The following is a 26,423-nucleotide window of genomic DNA, read 5'->3' on the forward strand; positions in this document are numbered from 1 at the left end:
GAGTACGGAGGGTTAGCTTAAGGTTAGGGAAGTTTTGATCCATTTTGGTAAAATTAATAGAGTATGATTTCTCGTGTCTTAGTAAGTATACTAACTGGAGCGGTCATTGTAAAGTTAACCCACTTTTTCAGGAAATCGATTTTTTGTATCTTAAAAAAAAATCATTTTTGGGGTATGGACTTACATTCCTCATGCCATGCTGATTAGCGGACATATCGTTAGGAGATCAGGGAATTGAATATATATGCCATAAATAAAGTACCTTATGGCTTTTTATAATTAAGGATAAGGGGAAAAAAGAAAGAATGTCACAAAAGTGCATTTTCTAGAAAACTGCGTTTTAATATTGAAAACCACGTAAAAAAAGAATAGGGTTAATCAAATCTTTTGCCTTTTTCTTACCTCTACATTTCTACATCTACGCATGCATTGGCATATATTGTCAAATAGTACCAACAGTCACCAACAAATAGGACAAAATACCCGATAAAGCACACACATAGACATTCCTTGTGGTTTTTCCCTTACCCTTCAATTATACTTTCAATAAAATGTGTATTCTTAGAAGTTAAAGGGGTTCAAATACTTTGTATAAATATATTCTCCCCGTGCAAGTAACGGGCATTTCAACTTGTAGGTTATATTTAAGAAAGATAATTTCATGCTGTCTGAAGTGGGAGACCCGGGTTCGATTCCCGGCGGGAGCTCATGTGGTTCGGATTCCACGTTAATCAGTAGGTCCTCGTCTCATATAGCCTCGCTGCTGAAAAGGAACGTTAAACTCAAAATCAACTCAACTCAATTTCATGCTGTCCTATTTTAGGGTGCATAAGTAATACTGACACACGTATTCCTGACTTTTCTATTTCATTCACCAGCAAATTGACTTCAGCTGCCTTACAGATTGTCTCTGATTTTGCATTCGTGGGTGTCTGTAGGAGGTTTATATTCATTGATGCAGGTTCATTTTAGGAGTACTTTAATGTTATGGATATAAATACAGTATGCGGACATATGACACAGAAATTACAGTGCAGTGCAAAAACGTCAACCAACATGTGCTAGATGGCCACTAAAAGCAAGAGGTGAATGTGTGCAGGGCGAAACTGGTGGGCCCTCTAGCAGCGCGGGGCAAGGTTACTAGAGTACAGGTTACCTCTTATCTATGCTGCACGGTCGTAGGCTGTCCCGAAATGACGTCACCCATAGACCCGTGAAGCGCGCGGAAAATTTGTCGTCTGCTCTCTTTCCGCATAAGCATAAGGAAGAGGGTGTTCGCGTGAGAAATCCTATACTGAATTAATGTTACATAGTTTGTTACTTGCATGCAGAATCAAACTTAAGTGTCTGTAATTTACTACATAGAATAATAATCGAAAAGAGGATTTATAATAATTGTGTTTTACAATAATATTCTATTGTTAGAAACCTTGCCTCAGTGAACATGTTTCCTGATCTTTTTCTTCTGGTCGTCTTGGGAGCTTCCATCTCTTTTAACAGAAACCTTAACACCTTTCTGTTTTGCCAAACTATTCAAAACTTAATTCTAACAAAAATGTTCTCATTCGCATAAATGTAGTCAGTATTTCAGAATCCACAGTAGCATGCTATAATACAAATAATTCCCTTCAGACTTTTCATGGTATCTTTTCCGCTATGCACTATTCTTGCATGGTACAATGACAACTGTTTTCCCATATCTTTTACATACGAAAGCCATTCTTCAGTGGACTATGTGAGATAGCCACAAAACAAGCTTTGAATCCATGATGGTGAAGAGTAATGATCTGGAATATTTTTATTGTACTAATTGCTTAAATGAGGTTTTTTGTGTTTTGCAAGCCAACATGCTATATACGCCAGTCCGTCTTCTTCCATTGCTGATTTTGTCTCAATGTCGCACACTTTACTTAAGAACATCTTCGGTCATTGTGTTCAGCATTTCATCAATGCATAGACAGGGTGTCTATCGGTCACGAAAGTCACAAGAGTCAAAATTAGGAAAAGGTCATGAAAGCCAAGAAAAAGTCACGAAATCAGAAAACGGCCATGAAGATCAAGAAAAGTCACGAAATTTAGCTTTTAGGTCACGATTTTTTTCATCTCTACAAATATAAGTATAGACTGGAAATTTTTGTTTTATAAAACGTCAAAATTCACCACCAAAAATGTTTATGGTCGGCTTTAGACGCTACAAATCGCAAGCAAAGCACGCTTCTATCGCATGCATGAAAATTCGGCTCAATTAGCACCCAAATTTGTTCTTGAGAATGTTAACTAAATTGTATGGTTTCGGAAAGAAAAGGTGACGAAAAAGTCACGAAATTTCATTTTGGAATTTTAGTAGATACCCTGATGGAACACCACGCGAAGAGAATTATTTTTACTTCTATACTGAAGAAGTTCCTTTCGCAAATCTGAAAGTGCTGTTCTTTATAATTAATTTCCTTTTTGTTCTTTCAAGTTTACTTTTTAATATTTTATTGTTCATTTTCTCTTGTAAAAGTTAATATTTTAATTAATCTATTTGGTTTTGAAGGAATATAGAGGAATCATCTACTGCCATGAGCGCCCGAAGAAAATTTTCTAGATGAGGTGCATCTCCCTAGTTGCTACATTACGTTTGGTATTTTTTATTTGTATTAAGAAACTGTTAAGAAATTTAACTTGTTTTCGTGAGCCGGGAGGCCTCTGCCTTCCCTTTCGGGCGCCTATGTCTACTGTACCATAGTTCTTTCTGTATTAACCATAGAAGCATCTAAAGAGTTTACTTCTTACGTGAACTGCAGTAAAATTGTAATAAGTTCTCTATTGTCTCTTACAGCTTTTGGGGCCGCGGTGGCTCAGTGGTAGAACGTTCACCTCTGGTGCTTGGGGTCCCGGGTTCGATCCCAGCCCCCGCCACGTGAACTTTGTGGTGGACAAACAGTGAACAGTGGTGTGCGTGGGTTTTCTCGGAGTTCTCCCGTTTCCTCCAACTTTCTTCATTCCACCATTTTATTCATCTCTCATCATCACCGTCTCCTTTAGCCTAACCAGCATAACCGTGGGACGTAAAACTCAAAAATTTCATTTTATTTCATTTTCTTATATCTTTTGTTTTTGTGCGCTCTTCAGATTGTCTTTCTTTATATGCATCTTTAGCTAACCCCAAATTAACTGAAGGTACGGCGTCTTTTTTATTTATTTATTTATTTTTTTTTTTAACCTACATGAAGAAAGGCAGCCCTAATGGTTCATTCTGTAGATCTCTTTCGAAGTCACTGGAAACAAAATGCTCCGAACACACTTTACACAAATCTGGATTCCACTTACCATCACGCCTACAACATTGAACCCACTGTCTTCGTAGTTCTGCGTTTTCGGGAAATATAAAATATTTGACTTGTTTTTTTTAAAGATAATGTTTTCTGGTTTCACTAAACTATTTTTGCATACCGCGACAGTACACTTAGTGTTCGGCATATTAACGTTTAAACATTTCTTCAAGTACTGTAGAATGCGACTAATTGAAAACTAAATTTTCAAATCACCAAAAAAGGTATAAAAATATCACTGTGAAAATAACAGATACACGCCAGGAAAAACTATAATAATAATAAATATATATAACAGCTAAGAACACTACACTGAAAAAGTGAAATAATCAAGAAAATGGCCCAAGTTTTCACTAACACGAACGCTTGAAAAAATCTGTTAGCTTACGATATAGAATCAAATACAGTTTCCTTTCGAACACACAAAAAAGATTTGCAAATCACTTGTCACACAAGCTTGTCAGACATTTTTTCGCATCCTCTCAAGTGTCTTCATGGGTCTACCGGTGACGTTTTACGATCTTCATCGACTCCCTCCGAACGAAAACCGAAGGGTTTCGAGGCAACCTATTCTCTAGTAATCTTGGCACGGGCTTACGTCCGTAGGGAGGGGCCGTTAGCGATTGTGGGTATGTGCGTAAATGAAAATAGTGGAAGTATGCTGTGTTCGACATGTTACTTTCTTACCTTAGCTTCACTATATTACCAACTTACCTTCTGCTGCAATGTTCACCACTTCTTTCCCTTTACTGCATTCCGGAACTGTAAAAACAAGTCTTCGTCTTGAGTTAGTGCTTCTCTGTTAAACTGTGTTAAGTAATATATAAATTCCTTTTGCCTATTATATCTTGGAAGTTTCCTTTGCGCTTCTCCAAGTACGCTCAGTTATGTTTATATAAGCACCTGTTTTGGGATCCACAAAATTGATACTGTGATCTACAGTCAGATGATTATATCCTCAGAGATGTCAGAGGTTAGCATAAATGATTCATTTGTTTTGAAAAGACTATATTTTCAAAAGTATTATACGTACACACATGAAAGATAAATGAAAAGAATCACAAACTTTCCAATTTTGTATTGTGTGGCAGCACGAGTCCATTATCTTTCCGATTTGGAATAGCAGTGTGGTAGTACGAGGTTAGTACCTGTCGAAAATGGAGGGAAAACAAGAAAAAATTTTTTGTGCACTTGAATATGTCACATGTTCGTCTGGTATAGCTCTGCAACGCGCTTTCAAAAGAGAGTATCGGGGGCACGGTGGCTCAGTGATAGAGCGTTCACCTCTGGTGCTTGGGGTACCTGCTTCGATCCCAGCTCGCGCCGTGTGGACTTTGTGGTGGACAAACATCGTGCTCGTGGGTTTTCTCGGGGTTCTCCCGTTTCCTCCCACTTTCTTCATTCCACCATTTCACTCATTTCTCATCACCGTCTCCTTTAGCCTAACCGGCATAAACGTGGGACGTTAAACTTAAATATTTCACTTCAAGATTTTCAAAAGAGAGTATGGAAAAGAACTGCCGTGTAAACAAAGCATTTTGCAGTAGTATCGGCAATTCAAGAACACTTGTTTGCTTGTGGGAAGGGAGAAGCACTTGGCCACCCAGATCTCCTGATTTAACGCCCTGCAACTTCTTCCTGCGGGGGAACGTTAAGGACCTTGTTTACGTTCCCCCACTACCGCAATTCTTAGTCGAGCTCAAAGAACGCATCAGTACTGCAGTACAGACAATTAACAGGACTGGGTTACAAAATGTATGGAATGAGCTCAAATATCGTCTGGACGTGTGTCGTGTCGCCAAAGGAGCTCATAGTAAACATTTGTAGAGGGTGTATAAACTTGGTGAGTTTCTGCTTCTTTTCATATATTTGGTCTAGGAATTAATTCGTGCGGGTGGACAAGAGATGGCGCAACGAACGGAGCGTCCCATAGTTCCGTGTATCCACACATGTGTTGCAAACCCCTGTCATCGCGTATCGTTCGTAGTATAGGGCAGTGGATTAAAGCGTCAACAACACCAGTTTGTAGTTAAGTGAACATGGCGCAATTTGTGCCTGATAAAGTGTTTTCGCGGGGTGTCCTGCTGCATTACTTTAACATGCAGAAAAGTGCGACTGAAAGTCATCGTATTTTGTTTCAAGACGAAGAATTGACAGCATTGCTCGAGCAGGATTCGTGTCAAACGCAGGAACAACTTGCAGCACCATTAGGTGTTGATCAAACAACAGTCTCCAAACGCTTGAAAGCCATGGGAATGATTCAAAAGATGTCACATTGGGTTCCACATGAATTGAAAGACAGAGACGTTGAAAGACGAAAAACCATTTGCGAATTGCTGCTTCAACGACAGACCAGAAAGGGGTTTCTGCATCGAATTATTACGGGTGATGAGAAGTGGATCCATTACGAGAACCCTAAACGAAAAAAGGCCTGGGTGAAACCAGGTGAACCAGGTCCATCACAACCAAAACGAGATATTCACTGTGCAAAGGTTATGCTGTGCATATGGTGGGATATGAAAGGTGTGGTGTACTATGAGCTGCTGCAACCGGGTGAAACTATGAATGGAGAACGTTATCGACGACAATTAATGCGTTTGAAGCAAGCTCTGGCCAGAACACGACCAGAATGGAAGAACAGACATGATAAACTTATTGTTCAACATGATAACGCTCGCCCACATGTCGCAAAACCGGTCAAAACCTATTTAGAAAATGTCGGATGAGAAGTTTTACCCCACCCGCCTTATCCACCAGACGTTGCTCCTTCGGACTACTACTTGTTCGATTGCATGAACAACGATTTGATTGGACAGCGGTTTACTTCTTCAGAAGATATCGAAACATGGGTCTCTGACTGGATCGCTTCCAAGGATGAGGACTTCTTTCGCCACGGAATCCGTACATTGCCTGACAGATGGGCGAAAGTGGTGGCTAGCGATGGACAATATTTTTCTTAAGGTATTTATGTATTTTGTGTTTGTACTACAGCTTCAATGTGTGCGTACCAACCGCACGAATTAATTCCTAGACCAAATACTTTTCGTGTGTATACATGTAATACTTTTGAAAATATAGCCTTTCCAAAATGAATGAATCATTTATGCTAGCCCTGTATAATTATTGTTGACTTCTTGCTCTTGTGAATCCATATTTCTTATGTAAATTTTACAAATGTATGCAGCTCTTTTCCTTACTTTTTATATTGCAGTATGTGATGGTGTGTAACGCAGGTTTGCTGACAGGCCTCAAACAAGAAGTTGCTCTTAATTTGTTTCTTCCATTTGGCACAATTGAGGATATTGTGATGCTGGCAAACAAATCATATTGTTTTATTGTGTTCCGGGATCCTCAAGAAGCTAAATCTGCAGTCGATGCGTTGCATGGTAAAACTCAGAAATATATTCAAGAGGGACCTTTATACTTAACTTATGCGGAAACAGGTATGTTTTAATATTTTAGTGTATTACTTTTGTAATATATTTATGAAATAAGTATATAAAATAATTAACATTGCGATCATTGCTCCCAGATGGCTGTTTGTATTGTCCATTAAAAAAAAAAAAAGAAAAAACTCAGCGTCCGTTTGTTCAAAATCTCCAGTACTATCAAGTTGTGTCGTAACTGTTCTGGTATATTAAGGAAAATAAAGAATGAATACAAGTGAAAACATACCTAATGATTAATGTAAGAATTTAATTTATATTGAATTGTACAGGGTGTCTATCGGTCACGAAAGTCACGAAATCAGAAAACAGTCATGAAAGTCACGAAATTTATCTTTTGGGTCACGATTTTTTAAACTGTACAAACGTAAGTACAGACTGGAAAATTTCGTTCTATAAAACTTCAAAATTCACCACCAAAAATATTTATGGTCGGCTTTAGACGCTACCAAATCGCAAGCAAAGTACGTTTCTATCGCATGGATGAAAATTCGGCCTAATTCGCACCCATATTTTCTCTTCAAAATGTTAGGAAATTTTATGATTTGGTGAAGAAAAGGTCACGAAATTTCATTTTGGAATTTTAGTATACACCCTGTTGTATGATCTTCAAACATACCATATCAACATTTGTATGTTTGAAAAAAAATCCTGATAAATTTCGGTCAAGTCTGATAGTGACCTCGGAATCCGAGCTCAGTTTATTATAATTCATAAGCTCTAATATTTGAAACCCACAGGATCCAATATGTAAATGGTAAAGAAATTTTAATGCAGTTAATTATTCTCAACATAATTACTGTGCTTGAATACGAAAGACATAGAGTTTGGAACAATCTGAAAAAATAATATGCTCCAAATAATTTCTTGACAGCTATTGTAATGGATAGAGCGGAGCAGAGTTAAAAACTTGAGACACTGTAGTCCAGTCCTTCTCAATTTATTTCCTATGACGACCCACCTTTTATCACATCCTCTTGCTAGTGAGTCCCATAAATAATTTCTGGTTTGCAGTAAGCTTTTTGTTTATTTGCTGGTCATCGATGAATTGTATTTCAACACGCAGCTTTTGTTGTATTTTTGTTTTTCTAATATTTGAGTTTTCCACCAATTTCCATTCCTCTTTTATTCCAGTAGTCTTTTAAACGATTTTTTATTTATATTAATGAAAAGAAGAAACAACTAATTTAAAATTATTTTTATACACCAGATCCTCTGTTGGTGCGTGTTCAATAACACACAAAGAGTTAAAAATCGAATGACTGGGTCAGGAATCGAACCCGGGATATTCGGCATATCGTGCGGATGCGTTAACCAGTAGTTATTATCTAGTGGTTAACGCATCGGCACGGTATGCCGGAGATCCCAGGTTCGAGTCCCAGTTCAGTCTTTTACTTTCTCACTTTTTGTGTGTTATTGGATTCATTTGTTTAATAAGTATGGAAATAAAAATATGTCTGTCAAAAAAAGAAATTCAAAATAGTCTTTAACTATTTTCCGCTACCACATGCTAACTACGTTTATGTTTTTCAATTCTTTCCGCTACTCCCCCCACACACTTGAGAAACTCCACTATAGACTAATGGCAGGAACTCTTTTCCGATGTACAAACACCATGTGCGCGGGTTTTCTCGGGGTTCTCCCGTTTCCTCCCACTTTCTTCATTCCACCAATTCATTCATTTCTCATCATCACCGTCTCTTTTAGCCTCACCGGCATAATCGTGGGACGTAAAACTCAAAGATTTCATTTCATTTTTTTCTTTTCCGATGTCAGGGGCCACGGTGGCTAAGGGGTAGAGCATTCACCTCTGGTGCATGGGGTCGCGGGTTCAAACCCTGTTCCCGCCAAGTGAACTTTGTGGTGGACAAACACCGTATGCATGGGTTTCATTGCGGTTCTCCCGTTTCCTCCCACTTTCTTCATTCCACTATTTCATTCATTTCTCGTAATCACCGTCTCCTTTAGCCTAACCGGCATAACAGTGGGACGTAAAACTCAAAAATGTAATTTCATTTTTTTTCTTTTCCGATGTCTCTGTTGTCCCAGTAGATGTTGATCAAGCGTATAACAAATGACGTTATACTCAATCTAGAGATGGTTTTCCTATAAAATTTCGCAATATTCCTTCTCTTTTTTATTTTCGTCTGGAAGTTTCACGTGTCTAAATCGTAAAAAAATAAATAAGTTTCGGGTTTATCTCAGTAATCTGAATTAAAATTTGGAAACAACTTTGACTTAATTCCTTCGATTCAGACAATTAGTGCTTTTTATTCAAGCCAAATTTAAAAAAATAATTTGCCTAAATTTACAAAATACAAAGTTTGAATGTTTAGATATAATAATTTCAGGGTTATAATTTTGGTGTACTTCAATATATGTAATAGCAAGAATAAGTGTTTTACAACCGCTAAATTTCAAATTGCCAATAACTTCGGAAAAAAAACGTATACTAATTGAAATAAAGTTTTCTTGACATATAAAAGGGAGCATGATGGTTTAATGGTAGAGCTTTCATCTCTCCTATAAGAATTCTCATTTTATCCTGGGTTTCGCGAGTTTATGTGGACAGCATCGTGTCTATGGGTTTCTTCCATTTCTTCCCGAAGTTCTCCCATTTCTTTTCACTTTCTGATTCCAACAATTCTTTCGTAATCAGGGTGTCTATCGGTTACGAAAGTCATGAAAAAGTCACGAAATCGGAAAACGGTCATGAAAGTCAAGAAAAAGTCACAAAATTTAGCTTTTGGGTCACGAATTTTTTTTCCATCTGTGCAAATATAAGTATAGACTGGAAAATTTTGTTCTATAAAACGTCAAAATTCACCACCAAAAATGTCTCTGGTCGGCTGTAGATGCTACCAAATCGCAAACAAACCACACTTCTATCGCATGCATGTAAGTTAGGCTCAATTCGCACCCAAATTCGCTCTTGAGAATGTTACTAAATGTTATAATTTGGGAAGATAAAGGTCACGAAATTTCATTTTGGAATTTTAGTAGACACCCTGCTAATCATTTAATACTAAAAACGGAACAAAATTAACACTTTTGTCAAAATGACGGGAAATAAGATGAAGACGGTGCTGCCCAATTCAGAAAGAGTATATATGGTCAGCCTCTCTCTTAACAAGGTGATCTTGTTAAGTTAATTTCCGATCAAACATTACTTTTAGATCTCTGATATAAGTTATTTGTTAATTTTAATGTTAATCTCAGAGTTACAAAGTAGTAATTGTGCTTGCAGTACCTAAGGCAGAAGGTGTATGGGATTACATTCATCTTCCTTCTGGTTTGAAAATCCATGAAGAGTTCGTAACAGCAGATGAAGAGGACAAACTTCTCGACTGCGTCGACTGGAATGTATCAGATCCTCATCTAGGTAAGTGTTGATAATGTTTATCGTGCATTTATTTAACGACTTTTCAGATACGTTAACAACACTCATCTTGTACCACTATCCTGTCCTGTTTCTTCGGAGTTTAATTTTTCTTAATATTTCTGCTATCGCTGTAGCCATTAACAAGTCATGTTTTGAATGAATACTCTCTAGTTAATGGCTATAGTAGTTAGATGTGTTTTAGTTTGCACATCCTTCTTTACTATTTACGGATTTATTTATTTATTTATTAACAGCTTTACAGATACGCTGCTAGAGCTGATTCAGCGTGGAGACAATTAACCTGTTAGAATTATGGACTGTGTGTAAGACCGCTGTGATTTCCAACATTTAAAGATAAAGTGAAAGGCAGGGGCCTCAACACTATCTGTTCTACGTCCTACAAATTGTAACTACCCAAAGAAGAAAAGAAATGAATATAAATAGTTGCTAATACTTTCTGTGGACTACGTAGTGAATAAATTATATATAAGTTCTTACGTTTTATCCGGAAATTTAAAAATTCTGTCAAACTCTTTTGATGAAAAGAAATGAAATAAAATCTTTAAGTTTTACATCCCACAGTTATCCCGTCAAGGCTAAAGCAGATAGTGGTGATGACAAACGAATGAAATTTGTGGAATGAAGAAAGTGGGAGAAAACAGCAGAATCCCGAGAAAACCCACGCACACGGTTCGGTTAATGTTCGCTGACATGTTCATAAACTACTTCTGTTTGCTCCTACAGTATCTCTTATTCATCGTGCTTGGACAAGAAGATTAATCTCATCAGAATGTCCGACTTGGGGATTTGAACTCGACACCTCTGCATTAAGGAGCGAGAACGCTAACTGTTCATTAGGGTCATGGTGGTTCAGTGATAGGATGATCTCTTCTAGTATGAGGGATACCTGGTTCGATTGTATCCCGTGTAAACTAGTAGTAGACAACGTCATATCCATGAGCTTCCTCTGGATTCATAACTTCTTCGTACTTTCCTAATTGTACCTGGCATTGTCGCCGACTACATGGGGCCAAAAGGCGTGTTTCCAAGGACTTCGTTTCCATAGGTACATTGCCACCAAGGAACTTTCTGTAGAGTTTTGCGCCGAGGGACTTGGCACACTTATGGACCATGCAGCACTCAGGTTTTAGGATTTATTCGCCTGTCATATTACTTAAATAATAACGCATACACAGGCGTACATACGCGCAGATAAACTGGTCACTATGTTAACGTTAGTGTCCCCAATGGAATTTGGAAAACTGGCGCAGATTCCATTCGATGTTTTTTTTTTTAAGCTCACAGAACATTAATCTAAAGATATTTCGTTTGGTTTAGTTATCTGTTCTGTAATAACGTTTAATTTTAGTGTCTGTCTTTAGCGGAATCAAACGGAACTCGTAAAATATTCCGTTAAAGATAGGTTTCTGGTAAACGAAGGTAGACATATACAAAAACAAAGAAAAAGCATGCATATAATGCACATACCAAGATAAAATAATATGCTGTATGTACACTCATGTCCAAAATTATTGCCACGTGTCTATAAATATGTTGCTGTAGGAATATAATTTGATAACGAATTCGCCCGTTATTTCTTATAATGTTACTATGTGTATGATTGGCAAAGACATGTATGTGGCAAATTTCATATCAAAAGAGCAGTAAATAAGAACAATAAAATAAAAATAAAACTTTTTTGACAATTTAGCAACAGTTTGTTTTACTCACTCTAATTTTCGTATTTATAATTCTTTTCCTATGAAATTTATCATAAATATACATTTCCCAATTATACACATAGTATCAGTATTAAAAGTACCCTACAAAATCATTATCAAATTACATTCTTGCAAGAAGATACTTATAGATATGCGACAATCATTTTGAATATGAGTGTACCTTAGTCAATTTACAGAAATTATTTCTACTACAAATTAATACACACGAATGAACAGAACAGAATGAATACAATGAACAGAAAAAAATATTGTAGGCACGTTAACTTTATTTTTCCCATAGTCGAGGAGAGTTTTCTGCACACATCACTGCATAACTTAGCTGTTCGACTTTCCACAAACACTTTAACCTGAGAAACCACACTAAATATATCAATGTCATTTTTGACGTAAAGCAAGTTGTTGCAGTTCCTTTAAATTTTTAGCAGAATCTTGATAAATCTTTATCCTACACTCTTTTTCCAGCTGAGTACCATATTTTTACCTCTTCCCCTTTCAGATTTTCCGTATAATTCTCAATTAAGACATCTATATCCGTTGTGTCTGTTTCAGTTTCCACATCACTATCCGTTTCGCTGACAACATAGTCTATTGTTTGTATGTATCTTAGCTCTCAATGAATGTCTAAAAACTTCCTAAATGCTGCAATCCAGAACTTGAATTTTTCCATTAAAAGTCATATTTTGATTTTCATTGTCCGCGTAACACATTCCGCTTAATGAAGTGAATTTAACACGTCTTTCACTCCTATATTCAAGGGACCGTAAAATATTCCCGTTTAATAAAGGGTCCGTTGAATGCAGATTTTACTGTATATTTTTTTCTTTTGTTTTAGGTCAATCCTTAAAGCATAGAAGAGTGAAGCATTATGGATATGAATTTCGTTATGATAACAATAATGTTGATAAAGATTCGCCTTTGACAGAAGAGATTCCGTGTGAGTGTGAACCTGTTCTACAGAGAATGAAATCCTTCGGCTATATAGAGAAGATGCCGGATCAACTCACTGTCAATGAATATCAACCTGGTCAGGGTAAGTTCATCTTGTGTTATGCAAAATTTGGGGTAAATAGTCACGAAATTAAGGATAACTTTTTTTTTTTTTGTTTTTGTTTTTGTTTTTGTTATCAAGCAGTGGCCGAGGTGAGATGGTATGCGGTGGTATGCCATACCGCCTCTGGTTTTTCAGTGATGAAGGCATACCATGTCTGGTTTTTCAGTATTCAAGACAATCTGTCACTGAAAAGTAGATGCGTAATAGCTTTAATAAGTCCATTTTTAGACAGAGTAATTCACGAATAGCTTTCCACGTAAAAAGATTTTATTTCTTATGTAGAAATAATTTTTAAGTTGAAAACACCGACATTTTGGTTGTCTTTCTCCTACCTTTTGTTTTTAAAATGAGGTGTCCTCAAATAAGTTCATCTAGTTTATATTTTGATGTGCCATATTGAATTGTGTATTTCTTATGTATGTGTGTGTATAATAAACACTTCTAACCAGAGTATATACACTTGTTTATTGAAAACTAAATTTCAGTGTAACAGTTTCGACAACTTAACGTTGTCTTCATCAGACACTAACTTTGTCTGATGAAGTGTTAGATGAAGTGTTAGACACTAGATGATGAAGTGTTAGACACTAACTGTCTAAGTTAGTGTCTGATGAAGACAACGTTAAGTTGTCGAAACTGTTACACTGAAATTTAGTTTTTAATAAACAAGTGTATATACTCTGGTCAGAAGTGTTTATTATTTCTATAAATACCGTGTTTCGAGGATGGTTGGATTTAGGAGTTGTCTGCTGTGGGGGTGGGCCTTCTGTGGGAGTTTGGAATACCCCACAGTCGAGTGGGGGTCCAGGAGCTTTCCCGCAGGAAATTGTTAATATCCTCATTCGGCTTTTGATCTTTTCCGTGTATAATTCTCTTCATAAAGGGATATTTTTTTTTTCAGAAAGTTGTTGGCGGGGATCAAAGTTTATTTTCTCATATCCCTCCCCCCGTCACTACAGAGAAACTCTCCAATGGTTTTCAGTGAAATAGAAATGCAATCTTCTAGGCAACATGTCCTCACTGCATTTCAACATTTGGATAGCAGGTATATCGAGTGAAAATCGTAATAAAACATACCGCCTCTGCTTCTTTTTTTTTTCCCACTTCAAACACTGGTCAAGATCATGACATAATTTCGTTTCACAATATTCAGGAGTTTCACGAAGTTAGGTGGTGCAATTGTTTTCGTATAACTTACTCATTTATGATTTTTGAACGTGAAAACTTGTTGCCGTGGTCAGTTGATTGATTTGGTGTGTTACAGTCCTTCTCAGCACTGGACGTCATCAAGTTCCTTTCCAGGTGGTAAAATGACAAGGACCGACTACACGTTTCCACGTTAGATGGAAATAACTATACGCTGTATTAGGAAAGATGTAGAACGAACTTCGCCGGAAACGCAAAAAATGCGTCTTCCTACCTCCCTAATAAAATCAAGACTTCCAAAATCCCAAGCGCCACAAGTCTCGACAGCAATTGGAGTGGGGAAAAAAATGTTCCAGAAGGTTGTATATTCTTTGCTTTTCGGCCTGTCCGCGATTAGCAACAGTTCCAGCGTTCATTAAATCTTCTAAAGTGGGGTTTCATTGTCCCAACAATTTAGAGAAATTGAAACGTAAGCCGAGAACAGGTGCCTTCCCATTTATTTGTATTGAGTATAAAAGAACAACCTCGGGTTCACCGCCGATTGTTCTATCGTCTACATATCAAATGTTTAATTTTGTGTGAAGATATTTTCTGAATTGAAATTTCTTTCTATTTTATTTCTTTTGTGAATTGTCAATAGTAACCGGCGGCCACTGGCAAACTGGCACCGTTTCTCAGATATTGGCCAAAAAAGTTCGGATTTCGGGAGATTTAAGGAGTCATATCTCGGAAACCGTAAGTAATAGAGAGATGATATTTTGCGATTTTTTTTTTTCAATTTTCAGCTTGTAAAACAGCATATCGTAGAATGTGTTAGTAGGTTTCCTCCTTCGTATAAACTAAATACTTTCTCATTATTCCCGATTATACGGTTCAGAAACCTTGTGGCTTGATGTGCGTCCTTGCAAACTCTAAGCGAGCATGTATATGTGCATCTGATAGTTTGACCTGCAAAGCAGAACAAATAATATGAATACAGTTACATGTCTCTGCACTGCATTCCAGACCTAAAATTGTTTCTAGGTTTGTTGCAGCAGCGAACGTATTTGCTGCGTTAGCTTCAATAACCAAAACATTTTCGTCTTCCGCTGTCACTTATGGTCTACTCAGTTTCGCTTAGTTTGTAATCCCTGTTCCCCTTCTGCCTCAAATCGTTCAATCCAATGTCTTTACTGTTTTAATATCCAGGCTCATGACTCAAACAACTTACCTTTTAGGTATTCCAGCTTCCCATATGCAGTTATTCATTAAAAAAAAATTGTTATGAATTAAAATTTTATTTTATTTCTGTTCTAAATTAAAATTTCATTGTTTCTATTTTATTTCTCTTTCAAATTAAAATTTTAATTTTTTTTATTTTATTTCTGTTCTAAATTAGTCATTTTTTTCTATTTTATTTCTCAATTTAAATTTCATTTTTTTTTCTATTTTATTTCTGTTCTGAATTAAAATTTCAAATTTTCCTATTTTATTTGCAGGGATACCTCCTCATGTGGACACCCACAGTGCATTTGAAGATCCTATTCTTTCCCTTTCACTCGGATCGTCAGTTGTGATGGAATTTAGACATGCTAGTGGACTTCACATTCCAGTGCTTCTTCCTCAGAGGTCGCTATTAGTAATGTCAGGTGAATCAAGGTTCGTTTACCTGTTTTTATTTTGACTCTGTGTTTATTAGCTGTTCATAATACTTATCGCATATTAGTAATTATATTTAGCAAAGTCTCTTAGTCACAATCCAACTTTCGGGAGCACGTTGGCTCAGTGGTAGAGCGCTTATCTCTGGTTCGATTCCCGCCCAAGTGTGTTTGTGGTGGTAGACAACATCGTGTCCATGGTTTTTCTCGGGGGTACTCCCGTTTTCCCCACTTTCTCATTCCACCAATTTCTTCATCATTTACTTGCTTAAAGGGCATAATTGTGGGACGTTAAACTCAAAAAGATTTCACATTTTACGATCTAACTTTCGGCCTTCTTTGTTGCTGAGTTTTCCGATTTTGGTGTGGAAGGTCAGGTACTTTACCATTAGTGACGTCAGCAGCACCCTTCCCTGTGGTTGGTCTTTAGTTCAAACTTAACTGTCCGTACAATGTACACTGTGTTTGCTTAATACAAAGTGCCTACAATTCGAATTTGTGACTTACGCTAGAATTACTGGCTACCAAAGATTTCTCTCCTATTACTCCCTTTAGAAAATAAGTTCATATTGTTTTGCAAATATTCCTGTATATACGAAGAGCGATCAAAAAGTAAGGTTATAACACCTGCTGTGAAACGTGTATATATTATTTCATACAACCAATACAGCCAACATATAGTACATACATTAGGTTATTTTTCGACCTAGTCTTCATATCGGCTGAGGCAGTTGTTGCATCTTGGGATGAGTTTAAAGATTCCCTCCTGCTAAAAATCCTGTCCTTGCGTGTTCAACCAAGTTGTCACGAAGTGTTTCACCTCCTTGTCTAAAGCAAAGCGACGGCCTCTTAGTTGCTCGTTCAAGTGCGGGAACAGGTAAGAGTCGCTTGGAGTGAGGTCCGGGTTATAGGTAGCATGGGCCACCGCTCCTCGTCGATGATGTTTTCTCTACCAGCCGCACTTGCGACACCATTCTGCGATATGCTGACGAGACATTACACTCTCTCCGTAAACCTCTACCAGCTGCCTGTGAATTTCAGTCACGGTTACATGTTTGGTCCACAGAAATTGAATAATTGAGCGGACTTTTTTGCGAGACCAGTTTCCCAAACGAGTCGCCATTTGTGTTTACCTACAACTAGCGCCGTAGTGGCGGGTGGCTGAAACTCTGCACAGCTACCAACTCCATGTATTAAAAGATGCCTTGACCGATATTCCAAACGCACGATGAACAGGTTTTTGTAGTCGTGAGGCTAATGCTTTAGACCACTTGGCCGATGGGAAGGGGCATTATATCTCATATCTAGACTTCGGATTTTTGCATATTTGCATGTTTTATTCCTGATGTGATATTGATATGCTCTTTAAACAGAAATTCGTTTCAGGTGTTTTGGGGTAAAATAGCAGAGTTTTATAGTGCATATATTTGCATATTTCGGTGGTTAGTGCATGTTTATGTCGTTACTGCATATAAATGCATATTTAAAGGACGACCAAATTGATAATTTTTAACGACCAACAACTTTCCTCAAAAATGGAATTTCAAGTTTCTAATATAAATAGACTCAAGTTCTTTAAGTGGTTCATTGTTGTCGGTTTAGAATACCTTCCAAAGTCTGTGAAAGAAAAATAAGAAAAGGGTGAGTGATTCATCCTCAACAGAATTTATTATTGATGGTACAAAAATGTTCAAAAATTCGACACAATTCTGAGTTAATTAAAATTCGAATTTGAAGATGTCGCCGTACTAATGATCGAAGTAGCCGAAATTTTGAAATGGTCCTCCCTCGTTTATTTCAATGGTACAAATTTTTTTCTTGGATGGACAAAATTCTGAGCAAGTTAAAATTCGAATTTGATGATGTCGCAATACAGGTGATCGAAGTGGCCAACATTTTGAAATATCCTCCTTTGTTGATTTGAATGGCACAATTTCTTTTGATAGTAGAAATGTGTATGGAAATTAGACAAAATTCTAATTCGAATACAAAATTCTGAACTAATTAAAATTCGAATTCAAAGATGTCGCATTACAGGTAATCCAAGTGGCTAATTTTTGAAATGAATCTCCCACATTTATTTTAATGGTACAGAATGTTTTGTTGCTAGTACTTTAGTGCACAGAAATTGAACAAAATTGTAAACTTGTTAAAATTCGAATTTAGAGACGTCGCACTGCAGGTGATCGATCTGGCCAAATTTTGAAATGACCCTCTCTCGTTTATTTGAATAGCACAAAACCTTTTATTGGTTGAACAAAAATGGACAAAATTCTGAGCTAGTTAGAATTTGAAGATGTCGCACTACAGGTGATCGAAGTGGCCGAAATTTTGAAATGTCTCTCTCTTTCGTTTATTTAAATGGTACAATTTTTTTTTCTTGGGTGGACAAAAATGGACATAATTGGACAAAATGCTGAGCTAGTTAAAATTAGAATTTGAAGATGTCGCACTACAGGTGATCGAAGTGGCCAAATTTTGAAATAACCCTCCCTAGTTTATTTGAATGGTACAAAATGTTTTCTTGGGTGGACAAAAATGGATAAAAAATGGACAAAACGCTGAGCTAGTTAAAATTCGGATTTGAAGACGTCGCACTACAGACGATCGAGGTGACCAAATTTTGAAATGGTCCTCCCTCGTTTATTTGAATGGTACAGTTTTTTTGGGTGGACAAAAATTGGACGAAATTCTGACCTACTGTAGTTAAAATTCAAATTTGAAGATGCCGCACTACAGGTGATCGAAGTGACAAAGCTCACTTGGCGCGAGTTGGGATCAAACCAGAGACCCCATGCACCAGAGGTGAATACTCTACCACTGAGCCACCGTGACCCCTTTTATTAATTTGAATGGTACATATTTTTTTCTTGGGTAGACAAAAATTGGACAAACATGTCACACTACAACTAAATGGGCCCGAAAAATCTTCTAGAAGTTATCTTCTAAAACAATGGATTGAAGTTGATAGACATTAACAATTCAAGAAGAAAATATATTTTACAAAGTGTATGCTAATCAAGTAATATTTTCAAAGTAAGTAAGCTTATTTAAAGAAAAGGACATTTCTATTTCTCACAACAGCAAAAGCTCAAACTACAGAAGCGCTTAATTTTTTGGCCTTCTTATATTCTCATAGCAGTTTCAAGTCTGGTAAGGATTTTATACAAATATGAAACAACCCAGATTTGGCTTTTTTTCATACTCGACAGAGTTCATTTCAAGAATGTATTTCGGGAAGAAATGAACAACCCTTTTGAAAATGAGCTTTACAATTAATTAAAATATTTGCTTTATAAAATCTAAAACTTGTTACAGCAGTTACTTTCTGAGATAGGTTCTCAATTTTTCTTGTAAGGAGTTTAGGAGGCTATTAAAATAAAAGCTTGTGTTGCTTTGCTACACCTCGGTCTCTCGAAACGTATCAATAACTTCACCTTCTTCCCATTCATGCTCCATGCCTCGCTCATATCACTTTATTCCATTTAAAGTATCAATATTATACATTGCAAATTATTGCTGTTTGAAACGGACAATGTTACGCTAGAAGAAAATATTGGATGCAATGTTGGATTTACACATAATTGGCTACAAAAAGTAATTTCAAGTGATTTATTTTGTTTTAAACAATAACACGGTTTTCGAATACAGGCTTTTAATGCAGTAAAAACTGCCTTCAACCGGTCCCCTATTAAACGGAAATTTATCTTAAATGGAAATATTTCACGGTCCCATGAATTTGAAGGTAAAAAAATAATGGCTATATTACCTTGATTAGACGGAACCTATGCTGCGAACAACCGATGTTAAAATATACTTTTTAACGTAAATTTTCAAGTTCCCTAATGCAGCGTTTAGAAAAATTTGACATTTCTGTGAGAAGTTAGGTATATGAACCACGTTGTCTGTAAAGGTTTTCGTTTTCTTGTTACCCTACATATTTAACCTTTAGTCCACCGCCAAGTAAGGCCCTAGATATCGTGCGAGTTATTGAACGAAGTGCAATTTAAATAGAAAATTCCAAATACCGTACCAATAACTCGTTCTCTAGATGGTCTAGATACATGGAACAAGGAGCATAATATACACAATAGATCAAAAGGGAGACTAAAGTAGAGGGAGGAGCGCTGAAAAGGGGATATCATCTACTTTTTGTCTTGACTTTTGAAGCCGTATGTAGTTTTTTTTTTTTTTTTTTTTTTTTTTTTTTGTTCACTGTAAGTTTTATGTGTATTAATTCGTAACATAAATAAATATTGTAATTGAATACGGTAGCCTATGTACATTTTATTCTATCTCACTACGTCCATTACATGTATGTACCTTATTTATTTTTCTCATAGATCTATCTTCCTTAACTTTAAAACCTTTAAGGGAAATTTTTGCGATTCCTGTTCAATTTCGCTAGGCAGGTTTTATTATGTGCTTATACCAGAAATATTTATTTGCTTCTCTGAGCATATTTAGTCTTTATTCACAGATACTTGGCGTATTCTTTTTTATTTGTAAATATATATATATATATATATATATATATATAGTAGCGGATCCAGGATATGATCAAGGGAGGGGCTAAACCATAGTTTGCCGTTTTATCCAGTGTAAAGCAGGATTGAAGCCCATTTTATGCAGTGTAAGCCTGAGCGTCAGGGGGGGCTATAACCCCTATAGCCCCCCTTGGATCCGCCACTGTATATATATATATATATATATATATATATATATTACATTAACTGGATGTATTTTGATTTTCACATACTGACTGTGAGCTGTTTGAACTCAAAGAAACCAAATGTATTCAAGAAGCCTTGAACGCTTGTGGAGCTAAAAACATTAAAAGCGACCTTGCATTTATCAATTTCAGTTCAATTTCAAAGATCATAACGAGATTAGAAGAGCGATGATTAGGACCTTGTAGTGCATTTCAGCTGTTTGATTCAATAGCGAAACAGACGCCACCAAGACCAATCGGACAAGCATTTCTTCGAAATGCACAGTGAATAGACGCGAAAAATCCTGGCATAAAATTCTCATCTAGCGTAAATAAAGTGATTCTGGAAACAACGACGCACGAATTTCAGATTTATCGGCAAGTAACATTGCTTCTTTGAAATACTGTCTCTTAACGACCCGTGACACGGGAGGAATATTTTCGATGTACAGTAATGTTTTGACTGATAAATACAGGTTTTTTGCCAGAAAACAGCGAAAATCACACAGTTGTGTATTGTATCATGAATGCATCATAGTCAGGGATTTATTTGTAGCCAGGGAAGCCTGGGAATTTCCCCCCTTCTAAGTTTTGGTTTCCCTGTCTCTAGGTTTAATTCAATCTTCCCTGCCTGGGAAGATATTTTACACCTTTCTTAGGCTATATAATCTGTTTTAAAGTACAATAATTCAACTCCATATTTTAGTAACAATTCTTTACTTTTTGAGTGTATTTATTGTCGCGAGCTATGCTGGTCTTGTTTATAGAATTGTTTCCCGAAGAAAAATATTGCAGCTGATTCCACTGATTAGATATCATACTTCATCTGAGTAGCACAGTAATAATAATAATAATACATTTTCAGTTATCAGTGAGCAGTCACTGCAGTTGTGAATGGTAGTTTCTTCGTTGACAAGCACATTGAAAAGAACATAAGGAAATGGATATTAGACTATATTTTAATAAAGGAAAAGCTCCTGGCGGTTAAAAGGCAAGTAATTCCGGCACACAAACTAAGAGGCTTTCGTGTTAATTGTGAATGAAATTCGTGTTAAAAAGACAAGTGTGATATTTAGAACTGCCTATGTTATTGCCGAAAATCGTCTGTCGTTTACCGTGCATCTTATTAAATAATAAGAAATAAATGGAATGAACCTCGAGCAAGTTCTCTACATTCCATTTATTCCTTGCATGTTACGTGTTCAAATATTATTGACTTCGTAGCTAGAGAAATGAATGAAAAATGACCCAATATCTTGCGAATCCCGATGAACCCTACGCGCTAATGATGGATGAATCCTCCACTGTGTCTCATAAATCTGTTCTCATTGTGTATATTCGTACTCTAGTTAATCAGGTGTGTAGCAATATATTTTTAGGTTTATTTGAGTTATAGGTAACAACAGGCAGAGAGGTTTGTGATTCCATAGTTAAAATATGTGAAAGTATGAATCTTTCCAATATGATATTACGGGAAAGACTTATAGTAGTTTGTATTGATGGCGCAAATAGCATGCAAGGCGAAAGAAATGGTGCTGTTTCTTTACTCCATTGAGGGGGTGTTTACTCAATGTTCCAGAAGAACAGGAGAGAAATCGAATTAATATCAGGAGAACTAAGTATTCAGTTCTATAATATTACTAAAGTTTTTGATGTACGGTGGTTAGGCTCTTCATACCGTTCAGTGGAAGCATTGCGGAAGTCCTACCCTACGCTAGTGGAACACTTTCGAGAAGCTTTACAAATTTGCAGAGAAGCTTTCAGCAGCGTGCAATATTTTCAGATCTGTACGTAAAACTCACAAAATGGAATTTTGTTTATGAAAAGTCCATGATCCGAGATGCGCTGGAACCTCAACATATCCTTAGCCTGTTTCTACAAGAAAGGTCTGCATTCCTTGTACAGGTAATAAGCAAAATTGAAAAACTAGAAATGTTCTGAAAGCGTTGAAAGAAAAAGGCGGCATATCCATGGAACAATTACGTCAGTTTGAAGAAACTGGTCAGTTTTGTGGAGTCTCACTGGCAAAACCCTTAGACAATTCTCTCGTGAAGTACCAGAAAATAAGATTGCAAGGGTCTAGCAGATAACATACGCTCGAAACATTTAGTGGGGCCGAGGTTTTGCTACAATCCAATTGGGGAGAAGAATTGCCTGCAAGAAAGTTAAACTGGGACAAAGAAGTAATGCAAATTTCGAAAATAAAATAAAATAAAAAATAAAAGAATTAAAAGTTTCCTCTAATGATTCAGCCAAAATTCTGCACGAATTCCGAGAGCATAAGATGAAACCTAATATTGGCCCAAATCTACAAAATCTTAACATGAAAATCAGTGTTCTTCCAGTTTCTTCTGCAGAGGCTTTTCCAGCTTAAACTTCCAGCATACTGATACTAGAAACCATTTATCTGTAAAAACTCTCGAATTTATTCTTTTCATAAACGTTAATGGACCAGATATTATCTCGTTCAATGCAGGAAAGTATGCCATCAGCTGAATAAAAAATGGACATCATGACATCATGCTACTGCCAACAAACCAACTGGGAAAAAAGACGATATCCGATGTAAAACAACCTCGTATTGCTACTTTATTCTAAAGTGAGGTACGGTGTGAAAGTATTGTTAATTTCTAAAGACAATGTTAGATAATGCCGTAAATCATGCTTCAGCTTAACCCTGTCTTTGTTCAATTCTGGATCCATTTTAATGCCAGCATATTTTGTTGGCCAAAAGTTTACTTTCAGCAGAACATTGATAGATGCACACACCCCTGAATCTAATTTTATTAAGTACAAGGAGCAAAATGGCAGTAAAACTTATTTATAGTAATGAGGAATGACATTTAGTAGCGTCTTTCCCCTTCTATTTAATAAAATTAGGCTCAAGTATATGTGCACCTATCACTGTTCTGCCCAAAGTAAACTCCTTTGTTGTATTTATTGTTCGAGCGCGGAATTTGGTCTTTAAGGGCCAAATTAGAACAGACTAAAGAATTGCTTGTCATACCAAAATCGTTTTACGTAGGAGTATGACACTTGTTATGACAAGGTGTGCAGATTGCAATGCAATTATAGGGCTTTTACCGGATGCTCTACACTTGTCCTCAGCAATAGGACAAAAAGTAGTAAGGTAACTAACGCATGCAATCGAACCAAATTTTATCTAACGTACCTATCCGTATTCATCATAAAATTGTTTTTTAAAAAAGTTTTAAAAATGATGAACTTGGGGGTCTCCTATCAAACTAGTACCATAATTTCAAAGTATGTAGGTTTAAAAATAACGTTGTCCCAACCCCACTTTAAAGTTGTTCTTTTATACAGAACACAATCTTGCATAAGTATTCCCCCCTTCTATAAAATCCACAAATAAATCACTGATCATAGTTATATACCAAGTATATAGTTCAAGTAATACAACTTTTTTCTCTAAAGATAATAAAATTTCTCATTTAACTTTAGTTTCTGATTGATGCATATTATAATTTATAGTGCATATTTGCATATTTTCAGTGCATATTTTCGTGATTTTTAGCGCATATTTGCATGCATATTTTGCCGTTTTTTAGTGCATATTGATCCGAAGTCTACTCATATCAAACAAAAGTGCGTGAAGTTAAATACACGAAATTAGTAGCAAGACATTTCTGTTTAGCATGTATTTTACTACAGTTTCTTCATACACTTACAATTTGCGGGGCCGTACGAGAGATCCGTGCGGGGTCCTTCGCAAGTTGCATGGCACAATATGAAAACTTTTCTTAATTTTTTGCTTTTGCTTTGAGTTTTGTAAATTCATTTTAAATATTTCTTCCCAGATGCCTCCTGAATACCAAAACTGGAGTTGGAAACTAAAGAATGGTCTCTCTAAACTATATATCCGGCGCTATTCGCTCGAGATATGCAGTCGATAGTAGTTGTTGTAATCTGAATTAGTACGTATTTGAGGCTACAAAGATTCCTTGGGACGCTACCACTGAAATGTCCATGAATTACACTTGAAAACTGTCTGGTCGAACTCATATGAGTTTTCCTTCAAGTGTTTGGTAGTCTATTCCTGTTGAAGTTTTAATACCTTTCGGCATTCATCAGGTTCTTTTCCCTATAGATACTTTCTTTTTTTTCAAGCCATTTTTTTTATCATTTTCATTTTGATTCTGTCTTGATTCTAGAGATGATTTTCATCTTATATGGGCAGCTAAATAAAAAATATAAAGAAACCCTGATTCTTCTCTCACCGTTTTCCCTAACTTTCAAGGTTAGTGTGAACCCAGTATAAAAATTATTTTTCACTTTCTTCAACTAATTATTGACCTCTATTTTTTCTACTTTCAGATATGATTGGACTCACGGTATAGTACCGCGGTCAATGGATGTAATACCTGCTTCCAATGGTGGTTTAACCGTAAAGAAACGAGAGAAGAGAACTTCTTTTACCTTCCGACGTGTTAGAAGATCTGATTGTGACTGCAACTATACGAAGCTTTGTGATACGTATCAGAATAATAAAAAGCAAAGTCCACTGCAGTGTGATGATAAGCTAGCTGCGAAACTAGAAGCACTTCATGTTCATAAGGTAATTATTATTATTATTGGTATTGTTGAAAAAACAAGAATTCTTCGATTAGTGTTGTCTAATTTGCGTGACATAGCCTGCATAAGGAAGATGGTATTTCGGTTGGAGATAAGAAGATTATGTATATATATTTTTGCAGATGACGCGGGGTTTGTTGCGGAATCAGGAAAGAACAATGATAAGATATTAAAAAACTTGGGGGGGGGGAACTAAGAAGAATGTAGAATGGTTAGAAACGTTAGAAATTGAATACACACTTAAATTTTAGTGCATCATGAAAATATCTTATCCCCATTTTAATATTATCGTATTCCCATTTTATAAGTTAATAAATATTATACATATACAAGAAATGAAGCTAGGTAAGTTTTACTATTACTTAGTGTTTTTGTATGCGTTTCAAATTACACTAAGGAGCTCCCTCGTGGCTAAGCGGTTAGCATGAGCGCCTTTGGCGTAGGAGACCCGGGTTCGATTCCCGGCGGGACCTCATGTGGTTCGGATTCCACGTTAATCAGTAGGTCCACGTCTTATATAGCTTCGCTGCTAAAAGGGACGCTAATCTAAAATCAACTCAACTCAGCTCAACTCAAATCACACTAAGTACAAATTGTGATCAAAAAGTTCGGTGAATGAATTTTTAGCAGCAGCTACTGTCGCTACAACCATTGTATGTAATTTGTCCGATAGCCTGATCCGTTGAGACAGGTAGCGTCAAGTTGGAACACGTTCTGACTTGTCAGCCAGCGTCCAGAGCCGCTAGAATGAGCTTGTGTTACCGTGTCTCTCTCACATCATGGATTTCGAACAACGCATGAACATTAAGATCTGTTTCAAGTTGCAAACAAGTCTTGAAATGGGTGTACGGCGATAATGCTGTAACTCTGTTTGCAAGTGGTGTGAGCGATTTAAGTGGAAATGAGTCGGTAGAAGACGAACAACGTTCGGGACGTCCATTAACCTCAAAAACAGAAGAAAACGTGCAACAAGTGGCACCAATACTTTGTTCAAACGGGCGAATAACTATTCGAGAGCTTATCGAAGAACTTAACATCTCGTACGGGTCCGTGCAAAGCATTTTAACCGACGATTCGTAAATGAGAAGACTGAGTGCGAAATTCGTTTCCCGACTTTTGACTGACAAACAGGAGTTTTTGGTCGATAAAAAATAGTGGTGTTTGGCCACATCCACAGTATTCTCCGGGTATAGCATCATGCAACTTCTGGCTCTTCCCCAAAATTAAAACCGTGCTTAAAGGAAAACGTGCTGGGTACAATTTTTGAGGTTGAGAGGGTCACGACAGAGCAGCTCAACGCCATTTCAAAAGAAGCCTTCCAGAAATGCTTCCAGTCATGGATTTATAGTTGGTATAAGTGCATTGCTAGCCAAAGACAGTACTTTGAAGGAGATTAAA

The 26,423-nt window shown here is 36.7% G+C and overlaps 1 protein-coding gene across 1 annotated transcript in view; it reads left to right on the forward strand.

Moving 5' to 3' along the window:
- The window catches only part of LOC145669511 (tRNA (carboxymethyluridine(34)-5-O)-methyltransferase alkbh8), a 40,634-nt gene that overhangs the window by 1,382 nt on the left and 12,829 nt on the right, over positions 1-26,423 (forward strand). The window contains exons 2-6 of the mRNA XM_081737695.1: positions 6,529-6,760; positions 10,011-10,145; positions 12,720-12,917; positions 15,563-15,722; positions 24,768-25,008. Of these exons, the coding sequence (XP_081593821.1) occupies positions 6,529-6,760; positions 10,011-10,145; positions 12,720-12,917; positions 15,563-15,722; positions 24,768-25,008 (966 nt within the window). The remainder of the gene's footprint in view (positions 1-6,528; positions 6,761-10,010; positions 10,146-12,719; positions 12,918-15,562; positions 15,723-24,767; positions 25,009-26,423) is intronic.

Source organism: Thermobia domestica, chromosome 14, assembly GCF_964235325.1.
Source record: "Thermobia domestica chromosome 14, izTheDome1.hap1.1, whole genome shotgun sequence".
In the NCBI taxonomy this organism is placed as follows: domain Eukaryota; kingdom Metazoa; phylum Arthropoda; class Insecta; order Zygentoma; family Lepismatidae; genus Thermobia; species Thermobia domestica.